Source organism: Sceloporus undulatus, chromosome 3, assembly GCF_019175285.1.
Source record: "Sceloporus undulatus isolate JIND9_A2432 ecotype Alabama chromosome 3, SceUnd_v1.1, whole genome shotgun sequence".
NCBI lineage: Eukaryota > Metazoa > Chordata > Lepidosauria > Squamata > Phrynosomatidae > Sceloporus > Sceloporus undulatus.
The window spans coordinates 228,589,691-228,606,361 of NC_056524.1; the positions used below are offsets into that span (position 1 = coordinate 228,589,691).

At 37.6% G+C, this 16,671-nt stretch overlaps 1 protein-coding gene across 2 annotated transcripts in view; it reads right to left on the reverse strand.

Annotated features, from left to right (window-relative positions):
• Positions 1 to 9,302: 9,302 nt before the first annotated feature.
• Positions 9,303 to 16,671, reverse strand: part of SLC25A36 (solute carrier family 25 member 36) — a 50,410-nt gene continuing 43,041 nt past the window's right edge. For both annotated transcript variants that reach the window (XM_042457817.1, XM_042457816.1), the window contains exon 7: positions 9,303 to 14,742. In XM_042457817.1, the coding sequence (XP_042313751.1) occupies positions 14,549 to 14,742 (194 nt within the window). In that variant the 3' untranslated portion in view covers positions 9,303 to 14,548. The remainder of the gene's footprint in view (positions 14,743 to 16,671) is intronic.

Consider the following 16,671-nt stretch of genomic DNA (forward strand, 5'->3'; position numbering starts at 1 on the left):
AACCAATATGTGAGTGGTAAGAAGTGTCAGGGTATGCCAGTTTGCATAGTACGTTGTGACTGGATGAAGGTGTAGCAAATGGCAGGCATAATCAAGGTAAGGTAAGCCTGCAGTGATAATTAAGGGAGCACTTTTGGGAGCACTTTTGTTCTCCATGGTGCTGGAGCGTACAGGGATCTGTAGTGCTCTCCATACTGACTGGCTTTGCTCTCCATGATGGTACATGCTGCTGGGAATGGTAATGCTGTTCATACTGAGTATGCTGATGTACTAGAAGCTATGTTTATTTTTGCTCTTTTGTACTGAACCATTCTACTATGTTTTTGCTTCAAGTATTTTATGACTCTGCTGAGTAAAGCTATTTTTGTTAACAAACCTCCAAGACTTTGCTGTTATTTTTACCTCAACATACACCTCAACAAGAAATTCATACAGTGTGCCCTTGCCTTATGCGGGGGATCCATTCTGGACCCCTCGCGTAAGGCAAATGACGCATATGATGAATCCCCATTCATTTGAATGGGGTTTGCCCCCACAGCATGCACTCCATTCACCATATTAGGGCTTGCTATCTGCATAACCTCAAATCCGCATATGACGAGCTTGCATACAGTGCGGGCGTGCTGTACAACCAATCAACATAGTTCAAGAGAGTGAGCATTCTCATTTACAATTCCAAATGGAGAAAACATTTGCGTGCTTTAATATCCATAAATCTGCATATTCACATTCCATTTCCATCTCTCAGTTATCACACATGTTGAACCTCAGAATTCTACAACTGGATTTAATAAACTCCTTTGCATAGGTTTCCTATGGTGCTTGATATACTATAATCAGAGGGTAAAATCATATTCTGGTTTCACTGACTATATTAGATTGGTCATTGAATCATTATTTTCCTTTCTCAAGTTAAAAGTTCAATATTTTTACACATGTCCAATATTTTGCTGCTGCCAAATATGGCACTTAAAGTTTTAATCCATTCCCTGGAAGAATTTCAAGATTTTAGACCACCCTAACAGTATAACTAGATGGCTGTCAACTTTCAGCCTACCTAACCTCCCTGGTAATCATAATAGATCATTTTTGTTGTGAGTAATTTAATCCATATTCCCAAACCTTCAAGCATATCCAGTGTCTATCTGACTGGAAATCCCCTCAGCAACTTGTGAGTCATTCAATCACTAAAAAGGCTTGGAAGCATTTCTACTAGGAAATAAATCCCTTACAACTTTTTATTATTATACATTTTTATAAGCTTGGAAGAGAGACCTCAGGGAATGATGAATTTGTGGTTTATGCCAATACTTGTGAAAACAGCTGAGTAAAATTGTCATGAAAATTTACTTCCAGGGGAACAAAACTTGCACAACTGCCCTTACCAGACGATGAAAGTTAAAACATAATAGTGATTATATTTTACTTGAACATCCATCAAAGCAACTCCCTTCAGGGGGAAAAATAGTAGAAAGCTTTATTTAGTTAAGAATCATATAGCTTGTAAATTGGACAAGATGAAGAATCAAAAATAACACAGGTTCCAAAGAGGAATGTGAGTCCCACAGATCTGCAATTCCCTATAAAAGCTTTTATAAGATGGTTCATAGAAAAAGCGGCTAGGCTTTGGCCAACAATGTTAATGTTCCGAATCATAAACTCACTTCTTCTATATGAAAATTGAACATTGTAGTATAATCCTGATTCAACAGATGCAAACAGGTTGCAGGAGAGACAAACATGGGACAATAGACCTCCTCATATCAAGCCAAACCTTTGAGCTGTCACACTTGATACCCATCAAACTCAAGATATCCAGGGTTTCAGCCGAACCTGGGACTATCTGCAAAGAACACATTATTCAACTGCAGAGGTGGTTATTGGCAAGGCCCAGGGGGCCACTCTTCTACCCAGTTGCAGTATGAGTTACTCCAGGCCTCAAAATTCAAGAAAATGTAGGAAAAAACAAACCTGAAGTGACCAGAGTTCCACTTTTAGTTTGATTTCTTGGCTTTAGGGGGTTATTTAGGGTGACTTTGTGCACCCCCTTTTAAAAATAAACTTTATCTTAGGCAGCTTTTTAAAAAAGGAAAAACAGATAGAAATGCAGATATTTTTATCCAGCATTAGAGGCTGCAGGGACAGTAAGTTGCAAAGGCATCCTTTGGGGACATGAACAGCCAACAAGCTGCACTATACCCCCACCCACCCACACTTTAGAGTCACTAACCCAGTCCTTCCTTGAGCCCTGCTTTCATAAGGACTTCTGTTCACAGGTGTTCCCTAGTTCGGTGCATCTCTTTGCCTTATTTCAAATGTCTGTTTTCTTCTCTCAAATGTTCATCTCAGTCTTCCTACCCAAGGCCGTAAAAAGGATGGATCCCAAACATCCATTTTTTAAAATGCTAAGCAGTAGGTTATTGTGTCCATAAAGGTTTTATTGGAATAGCAGCCACTGCAAATGTCATATTTAGTTCTGTATGTGTTTGTGGACTATATCTCCCCCTCCCCGCCATCTGTGGGGGAAAAGCATCTCTATTGTAAATAATCAAGTAATCCAGTGATGGTTTGCCTATACCATATTTGTTTTTAATGTATGAGTGTTTGTCAGTGATGTATTACCCAAATGGAAAAGGGGGATCAGGTGGACAGTATGATATTTGAAACACTTTTAGTGTTGTGATGGGGGGGGCAGGGGTCGAGATGTGAAAAGATTACAAAGACTTTCACTACTTCAGAGGTTCTCTCAGAGAATCAAAAAGGCAACATGGCTGTAGAGGACAATGGGAAAGGATCATAAAGTCTGAATACATATTGTGTATTCAGTAGCCTTATGGAGGCATGACAAAACAAAAAGTGTGGCAGGGATATGAAGATTTGTGTGCCAGCCCCAGTAACTTCATATTGAACTGGAAGAGATGAAGAGAATCTGTAACTGCATTCAGCTGAATAATAACTGTATTCTGAGTGACTAGGTGTCCTGAACACAGTTTCTGGTTAACATTAGTGACATTGTGTTCTTTCAAGTTGTGTCTGACCCCCCTATCACAGGGATTTGGGTTTTTTCTTACATTATTTCTTTACTTTTTTAAAACAAACATGTAAAAACAACGATGATTATACAAATATTATATATATAACATTCTTTTTTTCTTCCATATGATTCTCTGAGTTGTGTATCATTATTTAAATGTAGTCTTTTTGTACTTGTATAGTCTTATATTATATCCAATGTGGCTCCAATCTATTACAGTATTCTCTTTTCAGCTAGTATGTGGAAGAGACAGCAATACCATAACCTAAATTTTAACCCATGACTCAAACACTTGAAATATTTATGTTCAGCTGAAACTCACACATCTATTTGTGCCTTTTAAATTAATAAACTGTTTTTTCTATTGCCACTTTTCCTTACAAAAATCCAACAAAGGTTTCTATTCTAGCTCCACTTTTTCTATTGATTTTCTGTTTAACATTATTAAGTTTATTTATAAAGCGCTGTCCATTTCAATGACCTCAAGTGTTTTTTTGAAGCCATGTGTCTATATCTGGTGTCAAGCTCTGTTTCCACTTCTGTGCATAAATGTATCACAAGGTTTTCCTGGCAAGATTTAGTCAGTATCCTTTTTCCCTTTAGTTGAGAAAATATGACTTGCCTGAGGTCACCCAGTGAGTTTCTATAGCCGAGCAAGGTTTGTACCCTGATCTCCAGTTATTATCCAACGCCCAAACCACTACACCTTAGTGGCTCTCTGTTAGTACATGCACAGTTGTAATATCAAATCACACCAGTATATCTCCTTTTTTGTCCTTGAAGGAGTAGGTATATTTTACTTGAACATCCAACAAAGTAACTTCCTTCAGGGGGAAAAACAACAACAGCCTCATTCATTTAGCTGTTTTGGAAACGTACAAAACAATTGAGCTTGAAAACTTGTGGACATTTCAGAAAGTAAAAATGACTAATTTGTCCATCTCTTCTCACATTATATAGGCAGGTTGAAGGAAACAGAGGTAGTGGCTTTCCCAGTTATCCCATAGCCAAGCTAACAACTTTTAAACTAGTTCATGGTTTTCATCCTAAGAGTGATTTCATTATCAGTCTGTACTTGTATTCACTTGCATACTAAATAGGAAAAGGTACAAGAACTGTCACTAAAACGGTTTTTTAAAAAAGAACTTCAAAGATAGCGTAGCAGTAGCAGAGACTCAAACTGTTCTTAGTGTGTTATAGATATGATTTTGACATCACCGTTCTCCTTCCCTAGAAATTACAGATAGCAGTGTACCTTATTCTATTCAACAGGCTTACACTTCCCTTTCTGCCTGTTTTAGATTATTCTATTGACATCTGTCAAACTCTGAAAACCTGTCAGACTATTCCAGTGAAAAAGTCAAAGTCTTCTGGGGAGAGGAAGTGAGTGCTCTGTCCATCCAGCAACTGTTACTGAGCTGGACCCACAATATCTCTGGTCTTTATTGATTGGTCTCCTGTCGCTGTTTTGTATCACCAGAACGATTCTATTGACATAGGAAGAGTAGATACTTACATATCATATTTTGGTGGGCTATTGGTGAGGAGAAAGAGAACACAGAGGTTTTTTGTTCCCTCCTCTTCTCACCTCCACATTTGGATATGCTGGGAGGGGGATGAAGTGATAGAGAACAGAAAACAGAGAAAATATTCCCTTCTCCTTTTGTGTTGTGTCTTTTTAGATTGTAAGCCTGAGGGCAGAGAACCGTCTATTATCCCCTCTGTTGTAAGCCGCCCGGATTCCCAGTGATTGGGCGGCATATAAATAAATCCTATTATTATTATTATTATTATTATTATTCCTAAGCTGTTGAAGAAGCACATGATTTCAACCAGTTTAGGGAGACTCCTACAATGGAGAAAGTTCTCAGGATGAATTATTAGAAGCTAGGAACTATAAAGGAAGAAAATGTTAATACATCATAACCTTTGTGAATGGGTCAGATACCTGAGCCAAGAATGTAGTTTTTGTTGGTTTGCTTCAGTCTTTTTTGGTACATGGAAAGATATAGCTTTCAGCAAGACTGAAGGTGGTGGAAATGCAACATTACATGATACTTAAAGACGACGTTTTAATATCAGTGATAGGTTTAAGTACAGTCAGCCCACCTGACTGTACATTTGCAGGTTTCACTTTTTGTGGATTTGATTATTCAAAAATTATTTGCTGCTGCCTCTGCTGCTGCCCTATACCATTTTAAATAGGAACTGCAAACAGCGAATGAGGCTTCTAAGTTCCTATTAAAAATGTGTAAGGAAGCAGTGGAGGTGGTAGCAAGCCCCGCCAGCCAACTGTTTTTGCCTTGCAAAGCAACCCTGGCACATCGAAGGCATCTGCATTGGACTGAATTGTATTTTGATTGTATTTTTCATGCGTCTTAAATCTCAAAAGTTGGTAACGTGATGCTTTTAAAGAAAATTTTTAAAAATTAAAATTTTATGTTGTTTTTAAAAACCTGGGGCCTCTACTTTCTCCTACTACAGTAGATTGTCCCACTCACACCATTTCCAACAGTTTAAAGGGATGCAGGTGACTGTGATAGCCCTTTTCTGCCAAAAGGCAGGTATTTGGGAATCAGTAGTGTCACCTCCCCTCCTTAGGGTGCCAACTGGTGCAGTCCACACACCCCACATCCATTAGTGATGCCCCTGATGTCCACTAACCAGAACTATATACAATTAAAATACATCATAATTTTGCTATACTTGGTAAATTGACCTGTACTCAATATAGACTATCATCTCCAAGGGCAAAGTTGCATTGCAGGATTTTTCCTCTGCATATTGGCAAACTTTACCCCACACTGTCAGTTGAACAGAGTTCCACTGGGGATTAATCTGATTTGATTACACAGTTTGCAAAACAAACAAGACACTCGATGCCTCACTATTAAAACCTCATTAAGACCTGTGTGTAAGTTCAGGCACTCTGTTCTGAAAGGGAAATGGACAAGCAGCAGAAACTGAAGCAAATTAAGAGGCAACAAAATTGCTGGTGATATACATGGACAGGCAGAAAAGAGTAGAACTGGTCTTCCGTTTCTGTGTGGAAAGAATATTTTCACACAATATCACAATGACCAGCCAGATGCCTCCAGGACGTCTACAGCTAGGACATGAACTTAGTATCTTAGTTTTGCTGTTACTTCCCAGCTGTTGTATTCAGTAGCAGTGCTGCCAACCATGGATGTTTGTGTGATTTTTGTTTAAAGTCATCTAAGATGGTGACAATTACATTTCATAGCAATCAGTTCCATAATCATGTTGTTCTATTCCTTTTTAATCAATAGCCAATCCACACCCCTCCTTTTAAAAACATGTCACTGGAAGGAGTGGTGGATTGGCACATAGGATGAGTTCTCTAAAGTTCCTCAGATTATATTTTAAATGACCTTATTGTCCACAGATGACCTCCAACAGAGAAAAAAATGATTTTTTTGTCCCCTGATCCACTCTGAAAAATGGTCTTGTTTATGTCCTGTCCCTATTGTTGTTGCTAATTGCCATCAAGTTCACTTTGACTCTGTCATCACCAGCCCTGCTGAGGTCTTGCAAACTCAGGGACGTGGCTTCCTCGAATGAATCTACCCACCTATAATGCAATTTTCCTGTTTTCCTACTGCCTACTACTTTGCCAAGAATAGTTGTCTTTTCTAGTAAATCAAGTCTTCTCAGAGAGCCAGCATGGTGTAGTGGGTAGTCACACTGCAACCTATTTTCAATTCCTTAATGGAATTGGTAATGGATGGAAGATGATTAAGAAAAGAAATTTGTCCCTTTCTTGCCTTTTCCTCCTCTGTTGTCATGGCAGCCTAAGCAGCATTGCCCTAGACCCAAGGCCTGAGGAATTGTGGAGGAGGCAATGATGTAGACCAAAGACAAATAAAATCCTTAATTAAAAGCCTGCCTCAATGCAATGGGAAACCTCCTCTGAACAAATCTTGCCAAGAAAACTCCATGATAGGTTTGCCTTATGGTCACCATAAGTTGAAAACAACTTGAATGCACAAAAACACATACACTCAAACAGGAGGTAAGTTAAAAGAACTTCATGATCCTACCTAGCTTTCACAACTACAGTGTGTCTCCTTGCTCCTCCACACACTGTAGTTCTGAAACCCCTTGGTCCATACCCAAACCACCCACACCCACCTGCTGCTTTTGAAAGGAAAGAAAATAATAGATGCAGCCATACATTTAAATTTGCAGTTTTACTTTTAAGGAGAGAAATATAGAATTACATTGTTCATGCTTCATCTGTTTTGACACTCAGTTTCATTGGATGAATCAGAAAAGAAGAGGAAAGACTTACCAGTTTTCACCACGCCACTCGTCATTCCTGTTTTAAATGTGCTTCTTTAAAAAATATCAAAGCAAATATAGAAAAATTGAATGAACCTTGGTGCCATTTCCCCATGTCTTTTATTTTACACTTTTCACTCACTCAGCCATAAGAACCTTAGTTTGTCCGAACCATATATTAAGACCAGATTACTGGCTTGATTTTCCTACTCTTTCCTTGCTGTTCATCTGACAGTGACTATGTAGTTGAGTCACTAATGATCTTCTGAGTCAGCACAAATCAGATGCTTTTGCAGTCCCACACAAAAGGCTAGATGAGTTTTGCAAAGCAAACCTTTTATGAAAATTACTGACCATTCTACTGTTTGCTTCATTAACATTCTTCAAGGAAATTAACTCGCTTACAAATAAGCAATCCTCTCTTAATTTTCCCTTTCCTAGCAAGGTTTAACATGTTTTGTCAGGAACTTAATTTGCATATGATGCAAGAACTGGTATATACAGCACTATGAATTAAGAAGTTAAACTTTGCTGAAAAACTGAAGAGTTGTGAATCTAGTCTGTCTCACATTTGCCACAGACTAATTAGGCCACATGCTAGATGGATGGACTCTATTAGGGATGACACGGGTATGAATTTGCAGGAACTAAGCAGAGCAGTGGAGGATAGGGAGTCTTGGAGATGTCTCCTCCACAGAGTTGCCATGAGTTGAGACCGACAATAACAACAAATTAGGCACTTAGGCAAGCCACTCCTACTCAGTCTCATCAACTTGATGTGAAATATTTTGGAAAAACTGTAATAATATTGACTTATTTTTTTTCTGTACAGGCAGGAATCACATACCTCTCCAGATGTTGTTGGACTGCAAGTTCCAGTAGCCCTGCCTAACATAGCCAATGGTGGAAAATAAAAGATGTTGCAGAAACATGGTTCTAGACCAAGCTTACAATGTCACAGAGAATGCAACTGGAAATTGTGTGTGAAGTACATTTAAAACTTGAAAGACCTATAGAAGTGCTAAGTATTCTATTCTAATGCAAAACTGGCAGGAAACTGTATTGCAAAGCTACTGCCATAGGAACTGTATTGTTAAGCATTTGAACAGAGATTAAAATTAAAGAAATGTAGCATCTTTCATCAAAAACATTTAGGCAGTGGTGCAGAACACATAGACTTCCAGTTGTTGCTGGACTGCAATTCATTTCAGTCTTAGCTAGCCAATGCTGACCATTGATGGATGTTGCAATCCAACGTCTAACAGGCCATACATTCCTCATTCCTGGTTTTGAAAAGCCACAGGATATGAAGATGCAGAGTATATTGGGATCAACTCAGCAATGTATATGTGTGTGTGTCTGTGTGTGTGTGTGTGAGAGAGAGAGAGAGAGCGCTCTCCACCTAAGGAAGGCAGAGCTGTATCACATCCCAGTCATAGAAGCAACTCCACAAGTGGAACAAGCAGAGGTTTCCGATACATTCAGCACATCTACATTAAAGAGCAATAGTGGCTCTGGTTTCTGAACATGTTCCACAATTTACACATTAATTCAAAAGCTGTTTGAATGTAAACAAAAAAGTTTATAAACCTTTGTTCCATGGTATTTGTTTGAAAATCTCATTACAGTGTCACTGTTAATGTTACTAGCTGGAATGCACTTCAAAACATCTGTGGAATCATCAGGAAAGCGGCTGTTGATACTTGACAGAGCACAAAATCCAAGAGATTAAAGTATGCAGAAAAGCAAAGCAATTTATGGAATGAATATTCTTGGCCAGTATTCAGATCAAATGTTTTATATCACATGAAGTCCTTTCTTGCTGGTTGTTAAAATCTTATTCCAACAGCCAAGCTAATTCTGAATGGATTCTACTGTCTGATATTCTATAACACTTACACCAACATTGGCTTAAAAATTAAGCTCTTTCCATTCCGAAGAAATAAGCCAGTACAAGACTAACAAGTTTGAATAAACACGTTTTATTTTAATTTGAAGTTTTAAGCAATCCAAACAAAAACTCATCAATATAACATAAATACAAAAAGCATTTAAAGCACATCACTGACAGCCAGCTACATGGTATGCAAGAACTACAGCAAACCTCACAGAAGCAGCAAAACACGGGACTTGGTGAGTAACGGTAATGACTTCTAGGGGCAAACTATGTTCACATATGCAGGGTCTACAGACTTTCTGAAATAAAACTGTAATCGTGCTGAACCTCAGGGTCTTTGCAGAAAGAAATAAGTCTTTCCTTCAAAGTAGGCACATACCAGAACTCAGCTTATTTGCAGATTTTTTTAAAAAAAAATGGTAAATAGGAAACAGTCTCCAATTTGTAGAGATCAGTCATACAATTCACCTGTGAAGAGGAACATTTTAACAAACAGAAACAAGTGGTAGTAATTTAGAATAAAAACAAAGAACAGACAATACAATAAAAAAATTGTGGTGTGAACCATACAGACAGTACTAATATAGGCCCTGTTGAGGATTTCTTTTGTGTCATCAGGTTGCAGCTGTCTATACAACATGGGAAACCAGTTTTCACACTATAGGGCGTCTCAAAAACAGCTTGTGACAGGGCATGGCTGTCTGCTTTTTCTGGATGTGGGAGAGAACAAAAATGTTCTGCTGGCCAAGTCTGAAATTGCTCCTTGGATGCCAATGGCAGATTACTATCCCAGGCTCTTATGCGTAACAAAATCCCTTTATGACAAGAAACTTCCTCCAAGTAATGTTTTGTACTGGTGCTGCGTGTGCTATTTGTACATTGGCTAAAACTGAAAACTTAGTCAAATCACCTGTGATTTACAAGAACAAATCTTGGTAATTCAAAAATTAAACTGATGTCACAGTGGACTTTGAAGCAGAGCTTCTGTGTGGGCATTATGCATGTTTACTTCTTGAGTTAATGTTCTTTTTCAGGTTGAATATTAAATACAGGAACTAGCATTTAGGAAAAATCCCAGAACTATTTGTTAAAGAATCTAGTATGGCTTGTTTCTTCATGTGTAATGGCACTAAACCAAGTATTCTCAACTGCAAAAGACTGAAAGCATTTGGCACATCAACTATCATTTCAAATATTATTTTTCCTACATTGGCATGTACTTTAGTGCCACCTTCTGGTCAACCTTACTGCACATATATAATACTATCTAAACAGTATTACTTCCAATAGAATGGTAGCAAGGTTCCAATTATTATACATGCAGTGAGCATGAGTAGTGGTTCTCAAACACATTTTCCAAGGAATTGTGATCTTACGTACTTATATGATTAAATTCAGATAGTATATAGAATATAGCCAAATCACAAAAACAAACTTATCTTTGTATTAATAAAGTATTAATTCCATGTTCCCTATCTCCTATAATTGACAATATTTCAACCGAAATTGTGATCTAATATACTCAACGTCCCCAAAACCCAATGGTTTGTCTCTTTAGAAAACAATTCAGAGGTATCAAAAGGATTTTTAAAACATATATTTGGTGAAATAATTACTACATAAGAATGTCTGTGTTGTGAGAAACTAGAAGCTAGATGTGAAAACTGGAAACACAGTAAAAGGAGTAAGGGAAAGTATTCTTGTATTCTCAGATGTTAAAGAGGTAAATGTGAAAGATTTCATACTATATTACAAAATGATCACAAGAGCAATTTTACTATGCAGAGAGCAGGTGGCAGCTTTTTCATCATCCTTCCTACTACAGTCATTGGGAGGGAACTACTTGTACCAGCCCAAATGCTGTCATGGAGTTCCACTACTTGAGGTATCATCCTGCTAGTGCACCGCTATCTCTGCCAGCAGAATGACACTTACATTACTTGCTGTGGACTCCCAAGTAGCTCCCCACTACTGTCAGCATAGCTCTTCCACAGCAGCAAAATCGAAAGTTACAAAGTAAACACACTGGTATCAGAAGAACAGTTGGCTTTCTATGGATTCTAATTTAGTTACCATTTAGTGAAATGTAATGTTGATAGCAAAGAAGTCTAAGAGAAATTGCTCCCTTCACCATATGCCCCTTCTAATTAATTATAATTATCTCACATTTAGCCCATATAGATCTAACTAAGGTCAATTCCAAGGGAGTGGATTTCTAAGGGCTAGATCCAGATGAAATTGTATGCAATTGGGCTGCCATAAATGGACTTCCCTATTCCCTCCTCCCATAGAAAAATTCCTCTAACACCCTGAGAATACTACATAGATGAACAGGGTGGGCTATGGTGCACATGAAACTACATTACCCTGAAGTATTTTGTGAGTGGGTTATCTTCTAGAAGACACATTTTCTTCTGAACCCAGCCATGCATTTTCTTCATCAAGTAAACTGTTGTACTTGAGAGCTCACTGACAGCAGAATGTCTCAATTGAGTTCAGGACACTGCATATATTAATTGTCTGGTTGGCATGGGTGTTTAAATGTATGGATTCATGCAAGTGATGCAGCATGAAAGCTTTCCTATATAATCTCCATAGAAAAGCTGAACTATAGAACTTGTTTCCAAAAAGCTCAAACATTTTATAGACTTAGGAGTTGCGGTAATCAATTTTTAATAAAGTGTAAGTTAAATATGTTTAGAATCAGTTTGGTTCAGTTAATACCTCTAGATAATTTTATTCTTCAACTCCCAGAACGGCCAGCTAGGCCAACAGTCAGGAATTCTGGAAGCTGAAGTCCAAAATATCTGTAGGATCAGAGTTTGGGAATCTCTATTTACTGAAAGCCTCTATACCGATTCCACAGTAATTGTAAAGGAGTGGGGGTGGGGCATAATATCTGAATCTTCCGGATGTTGGAAACAGAAAAAAAATACAGGATATATATTTTGGAGGGGAAATAAGTTGCTTTATAATACCATTACAGTACAGAATTTTCCCCTTGTTACTGAGAGGTGAATCTTGGTTTTAGAAAATTAGAAGCCAAAGACATATAGCTTAAAATAGAGGAGTCATAGTCTTACTATAATATATGTATAATGACATCACTTCCAGTGTAAGCCTTCTTGTCTGTTCCCTGCTGAAAAAGTGTAGCAGAATGTCATTGTGCTCCAAAAATGGGGACAGAAGGTATAGTACTAAACATTTACCCTAACGGTAAAAGTTACGTGTTAGACATTTTGTCACAGGATAAAGGACACAGGATCAGGAGGAAAATTTTTCAAATTGTCTGTACATTAAACATTCTAGCCTTATTTTCAGATCTAGTCACAGGAACTAAGTTTCTGCACAGCTCATATAGAGAGACCAAAGTTTGCTTACTTTTAGACCTTTTAACCCTACTTGCAGAGACACAGGAATAAAAATGTAGGACACATGCCAATTAGAATGAGGCACTTCTAAATGCTACTGGTGTAAGAGTGAAAGATTTTAGCATATGATATCAATAGGCCTTAGGCTATAATTTAGTAGTGTCCAAGTTCTTTAAGGGATTTTGGACTTCAGCTCCCAGAATCCCAGACTATTGGCCAACATGGCTGAGGCTTCTGGGAGCGGAATTCCAAAATCTCTTAAAGGGCACAGTTTGGGGACCACTGCTATAACCCTATACACACTAACCTAGAAGTAAGTCCTACAGAACTTGAAGGGAGTTACTTCTGCGTAGACATATATACAATTACTTAACTTTGGGCAGGGCTTCAAAATAAAGGAAAGGGAATCCATAAAGGCATAAAAGTCACAAGCCAATGAAGGTATAAAAGTGCAAGCGTCACATTTTAAATATAAAATAATTACACAAAGTACACACTAATGTATTCACAATCTTCTCTCCTAGAGTCATTACCAGTTATGTCAGTGAAAAAATACTTGGTTAGCAAGCCCACTTAGGATGAAAGTATTTCTAAAGCAGCTGTATTATAATCACAGAAGAGATGTTAAAAGTAAAATTTATGTATTTATCGTTAGAACATTAAAAGGGTTTATTTGCAGTATGTAGCGAGTATGAGCAAAGCAAAGAACCATTCTTAAAATGTAGCAAATAATGCTGTATAGGAAAATAGATTTTGAGGGTTCAACATTCTAAAAAAAATGCAGGAATTTTCACTTTACAGGGTTTTCAGCAAAGATGAAGCAAGGAATAAATCAGAAGGGAATGCTTAAACCAAAAGTATTCAGTGATCTCTTCTGGTTAATAGCAGTGCTTGTTTTTCACATGGCATGGATGCACTCCAATGTCCTTCAAATCTAGTAGAGTTCTGATACTGTAGTTAATGCAGGTTTCGGGTTGGTTCAAGAGCAGGCAATAGATAAAAGGAAACATAATCCTGAATGACAGAACACTTGATAACCTGCCCTGGATTTGTTGCTTTCCACAGATTTCAAGCAATACATTAAAAACTCTTCCAACATTCAGTTCTTCTGTTTTAAGTAGGCTGGGCTGCCTTAATCAACAATCACAGCTGGTTTTCTGTGCATAGACTATACATATCCCAAGAAAGGAGAACTCTGTTTCAGGTGCATCCTTCCAAAGTCTCTTCTCCATTTCATGGTGGAAAATACTTAGGACAGTTAACATTTCTAGCAGAAGTATGAATGTCAGGTATCAAAGCAGTCAAAACTCCATACGATGTTTTACCACTTGCTGTCTCCTTCATCTCTACAAATGAAGGCCACTTTTTTGTACTGAGGAAAATTTAGCTTCCCTGTAAGAAAGACCCTCGAGGTAGTAAAATGGGGAGCTTAATGTGAATTTTTACCTTTCACTTTATTTCAGACTGCAAAATGTAATTTCAGACATGACCAATTATGAATCTGCTTAAACAGACACAGGCCCACCCTGCCAACTGGCTATCATGCAGTAACAGAAAATGAATCTGAAAGCAGCAATGAACTGGCATAGAAATGAAAATATATGCTTTGCAATATAGACACACATTATGACTCTCCTTTCTCACCAAGTCCCTGATGCTTACTGCATAGCATTAGAACAGCTGACACAATAGGAGAAAATTGCAACTGAAATATGAGGCATTTAAAGGCAATCCTCCCAGGAGCAGCTTGAGATTATCGCATTGCAAAATATGCCATATGATAAGGCAGCACGAGTGAGCATGATTGCCTGTCAGTCTTCCATTTTGTCCACACAGTTGCATATCCTCGATAGATTTTTTTCTGCTGCTTACCATACTGAGAGAGTTCATGGTCCACTGCAAGCTTTTGGTCTTCCAATTTCCTAAAGACAGCTAGTAGCACTGCTATCCATTGAGTAAGTAGACTACCACTTCATATGTAGACATCATTATAGCTGTGTTCGGTATCTGTCTAAACAAGTGTGTTGTTAGGCCACGGTAAAGAGAGCCATAGCCTTCTTCTCGCACCAGCAAAGACAGCGTCTGGAAAAAAGATCTGTACTTTGTTCCTTCTTCTCGTAGCCTTGTTCGTACAACCTCTGCAGAACCAGAAAGAATTATTATTATTATTATTATTATTATTATTATTATTGAATAAAAACATTCCAAATATACAAAGAATAATATGCCTTACAGGAATTAAAGAAAAGGAAACTAGGGAGCTATCACATTTTTTTAGTCACAATTTTTTGATAGAATTAGAAAATTTGCATTATTATTATTTATTTCAGGCTTTGTATGTGCTACATACCACTACTCCCTGACTACTGACAACTCAAAGAAAAGTAACAAGTAACAAGAGTATCTATTACACATTAATAAGAGCATAACAATGTTTAAAAATACTGCAATGACTGGGGACATTATTAACTAACTTCTTGTTTGGGGCAAGGGTTCTAATTTGTTTTTTTTTTTGAGAATGTTTTCAGCCCCACACCACATTTTTAAGCCACTATCTTCCATTTTTATAGTTTTTTTAAAAAAAGACATCAAAAAATAAAAAAGCAAGGAGTACAAATTACCATGAGAGAGGTCATAACATGTTATATAACAAATTGCTTTAAAAAGTAACTCCAACATACTTTTCTAAGCATCCACAGTTTTAAAGGCCAACAACTGTACTTTCCGGAGCTAAACAGACAACCAGTGCTTTTGATGTAGACCACTACAATCTGTACCAGAAGCATCTTTCAAGCCATCTCTGTAACAAAATGTTGTAATATCTGAAGCATATGGCAGAATAGGAGTAGGCAACTGTGGAAGGCCAAGGGGTGTATTAGGCCCTAAGCAAATTTGTAGGGCTGGACCTACTCCCACAAAAAAATAAAAATAAAAAAATTAAAATTCAGAAAATAATCTAAAGGATATGTAGGGCAATTTCATCATGTTTTAGGTCTCAAAAAAGGGCCAATCAAATGTGGTGGAAACGCACCCCACACCCCCTAGTGGATATTTTGGAACATTCTGGAACAGAATATATTTTTAATTATTTAAAAAAAATTATTGATGTTTTAAGGGCCCATGGGGCCTTAAAACATGGTAGAAATACCCTCTTCACCCCCTAAAGTTAAACTGAGTGCATTTTGGAACAAAACATTCTTTTGCAAATAAAAATTATTTTGACCCTAGTGGGGCACAAAAATGACACTTGGGGGCTGCTTGCAGGTCACACTTTGTACACCTCTGATCTGGGGATACTTATAATGACAGATATGCACTTCTCTATTAACTTTTGTTTAGTAATTTTTTAAAAAGTTCAGCCATTTACAGATGGAGTAGTACGTAGAGGAGATCCAATGAATTCAACGTGTCTTCTCTAAGTTAGACTAAATATTGAATCAACATAATAACAGTGGGTCCTTGTTCTTTGCTGGGGTTTGGTTCCAGGACCCCCACCAAATTGGTAGATGCTCAAGTCCCATTATATACAGTGGCTCCCCTTATATAAAATAGCAAAATCAATGTTTGCTTTCTGGAATGTTTTTATTTTTGGAATATTTTCAAGTTGTGGGTAGCTGGATCTATGGATATGGAGGGCAAACTGTATATGTTTTCTCAACGGATTTGGTTAATAGGAAGTATACAGACATTCTGAACCAATCAATCCAAAAAACATGAAAGATTATGAAGCACATGTTGTCAAGTCCTGACATCATTTCCAAATCATCACTGCCATCACCAATGAAAATGTTCTACAAGACTGTGAAGCAAATTCATCTTTCTCCATCTCTTTGTTGTGCTAACATCTCCCATTTGTTTGAAGTACAGAAGTTTACTTGAGGGGTCATATTAAATGCCTATTTAGACCTTTTTATCACACCTCCAAATATCATAAATTCTAGACTCCAAAAATATAAAACAAACCATGCTCATTTCTTAAGCCAAGCAAATACTAACAAGGAAGGTCTTTAAGCAGAGGTTAGATGGCCATCTGTCAGGGATGCTTTGATTTGGATTTCCTGCATGGC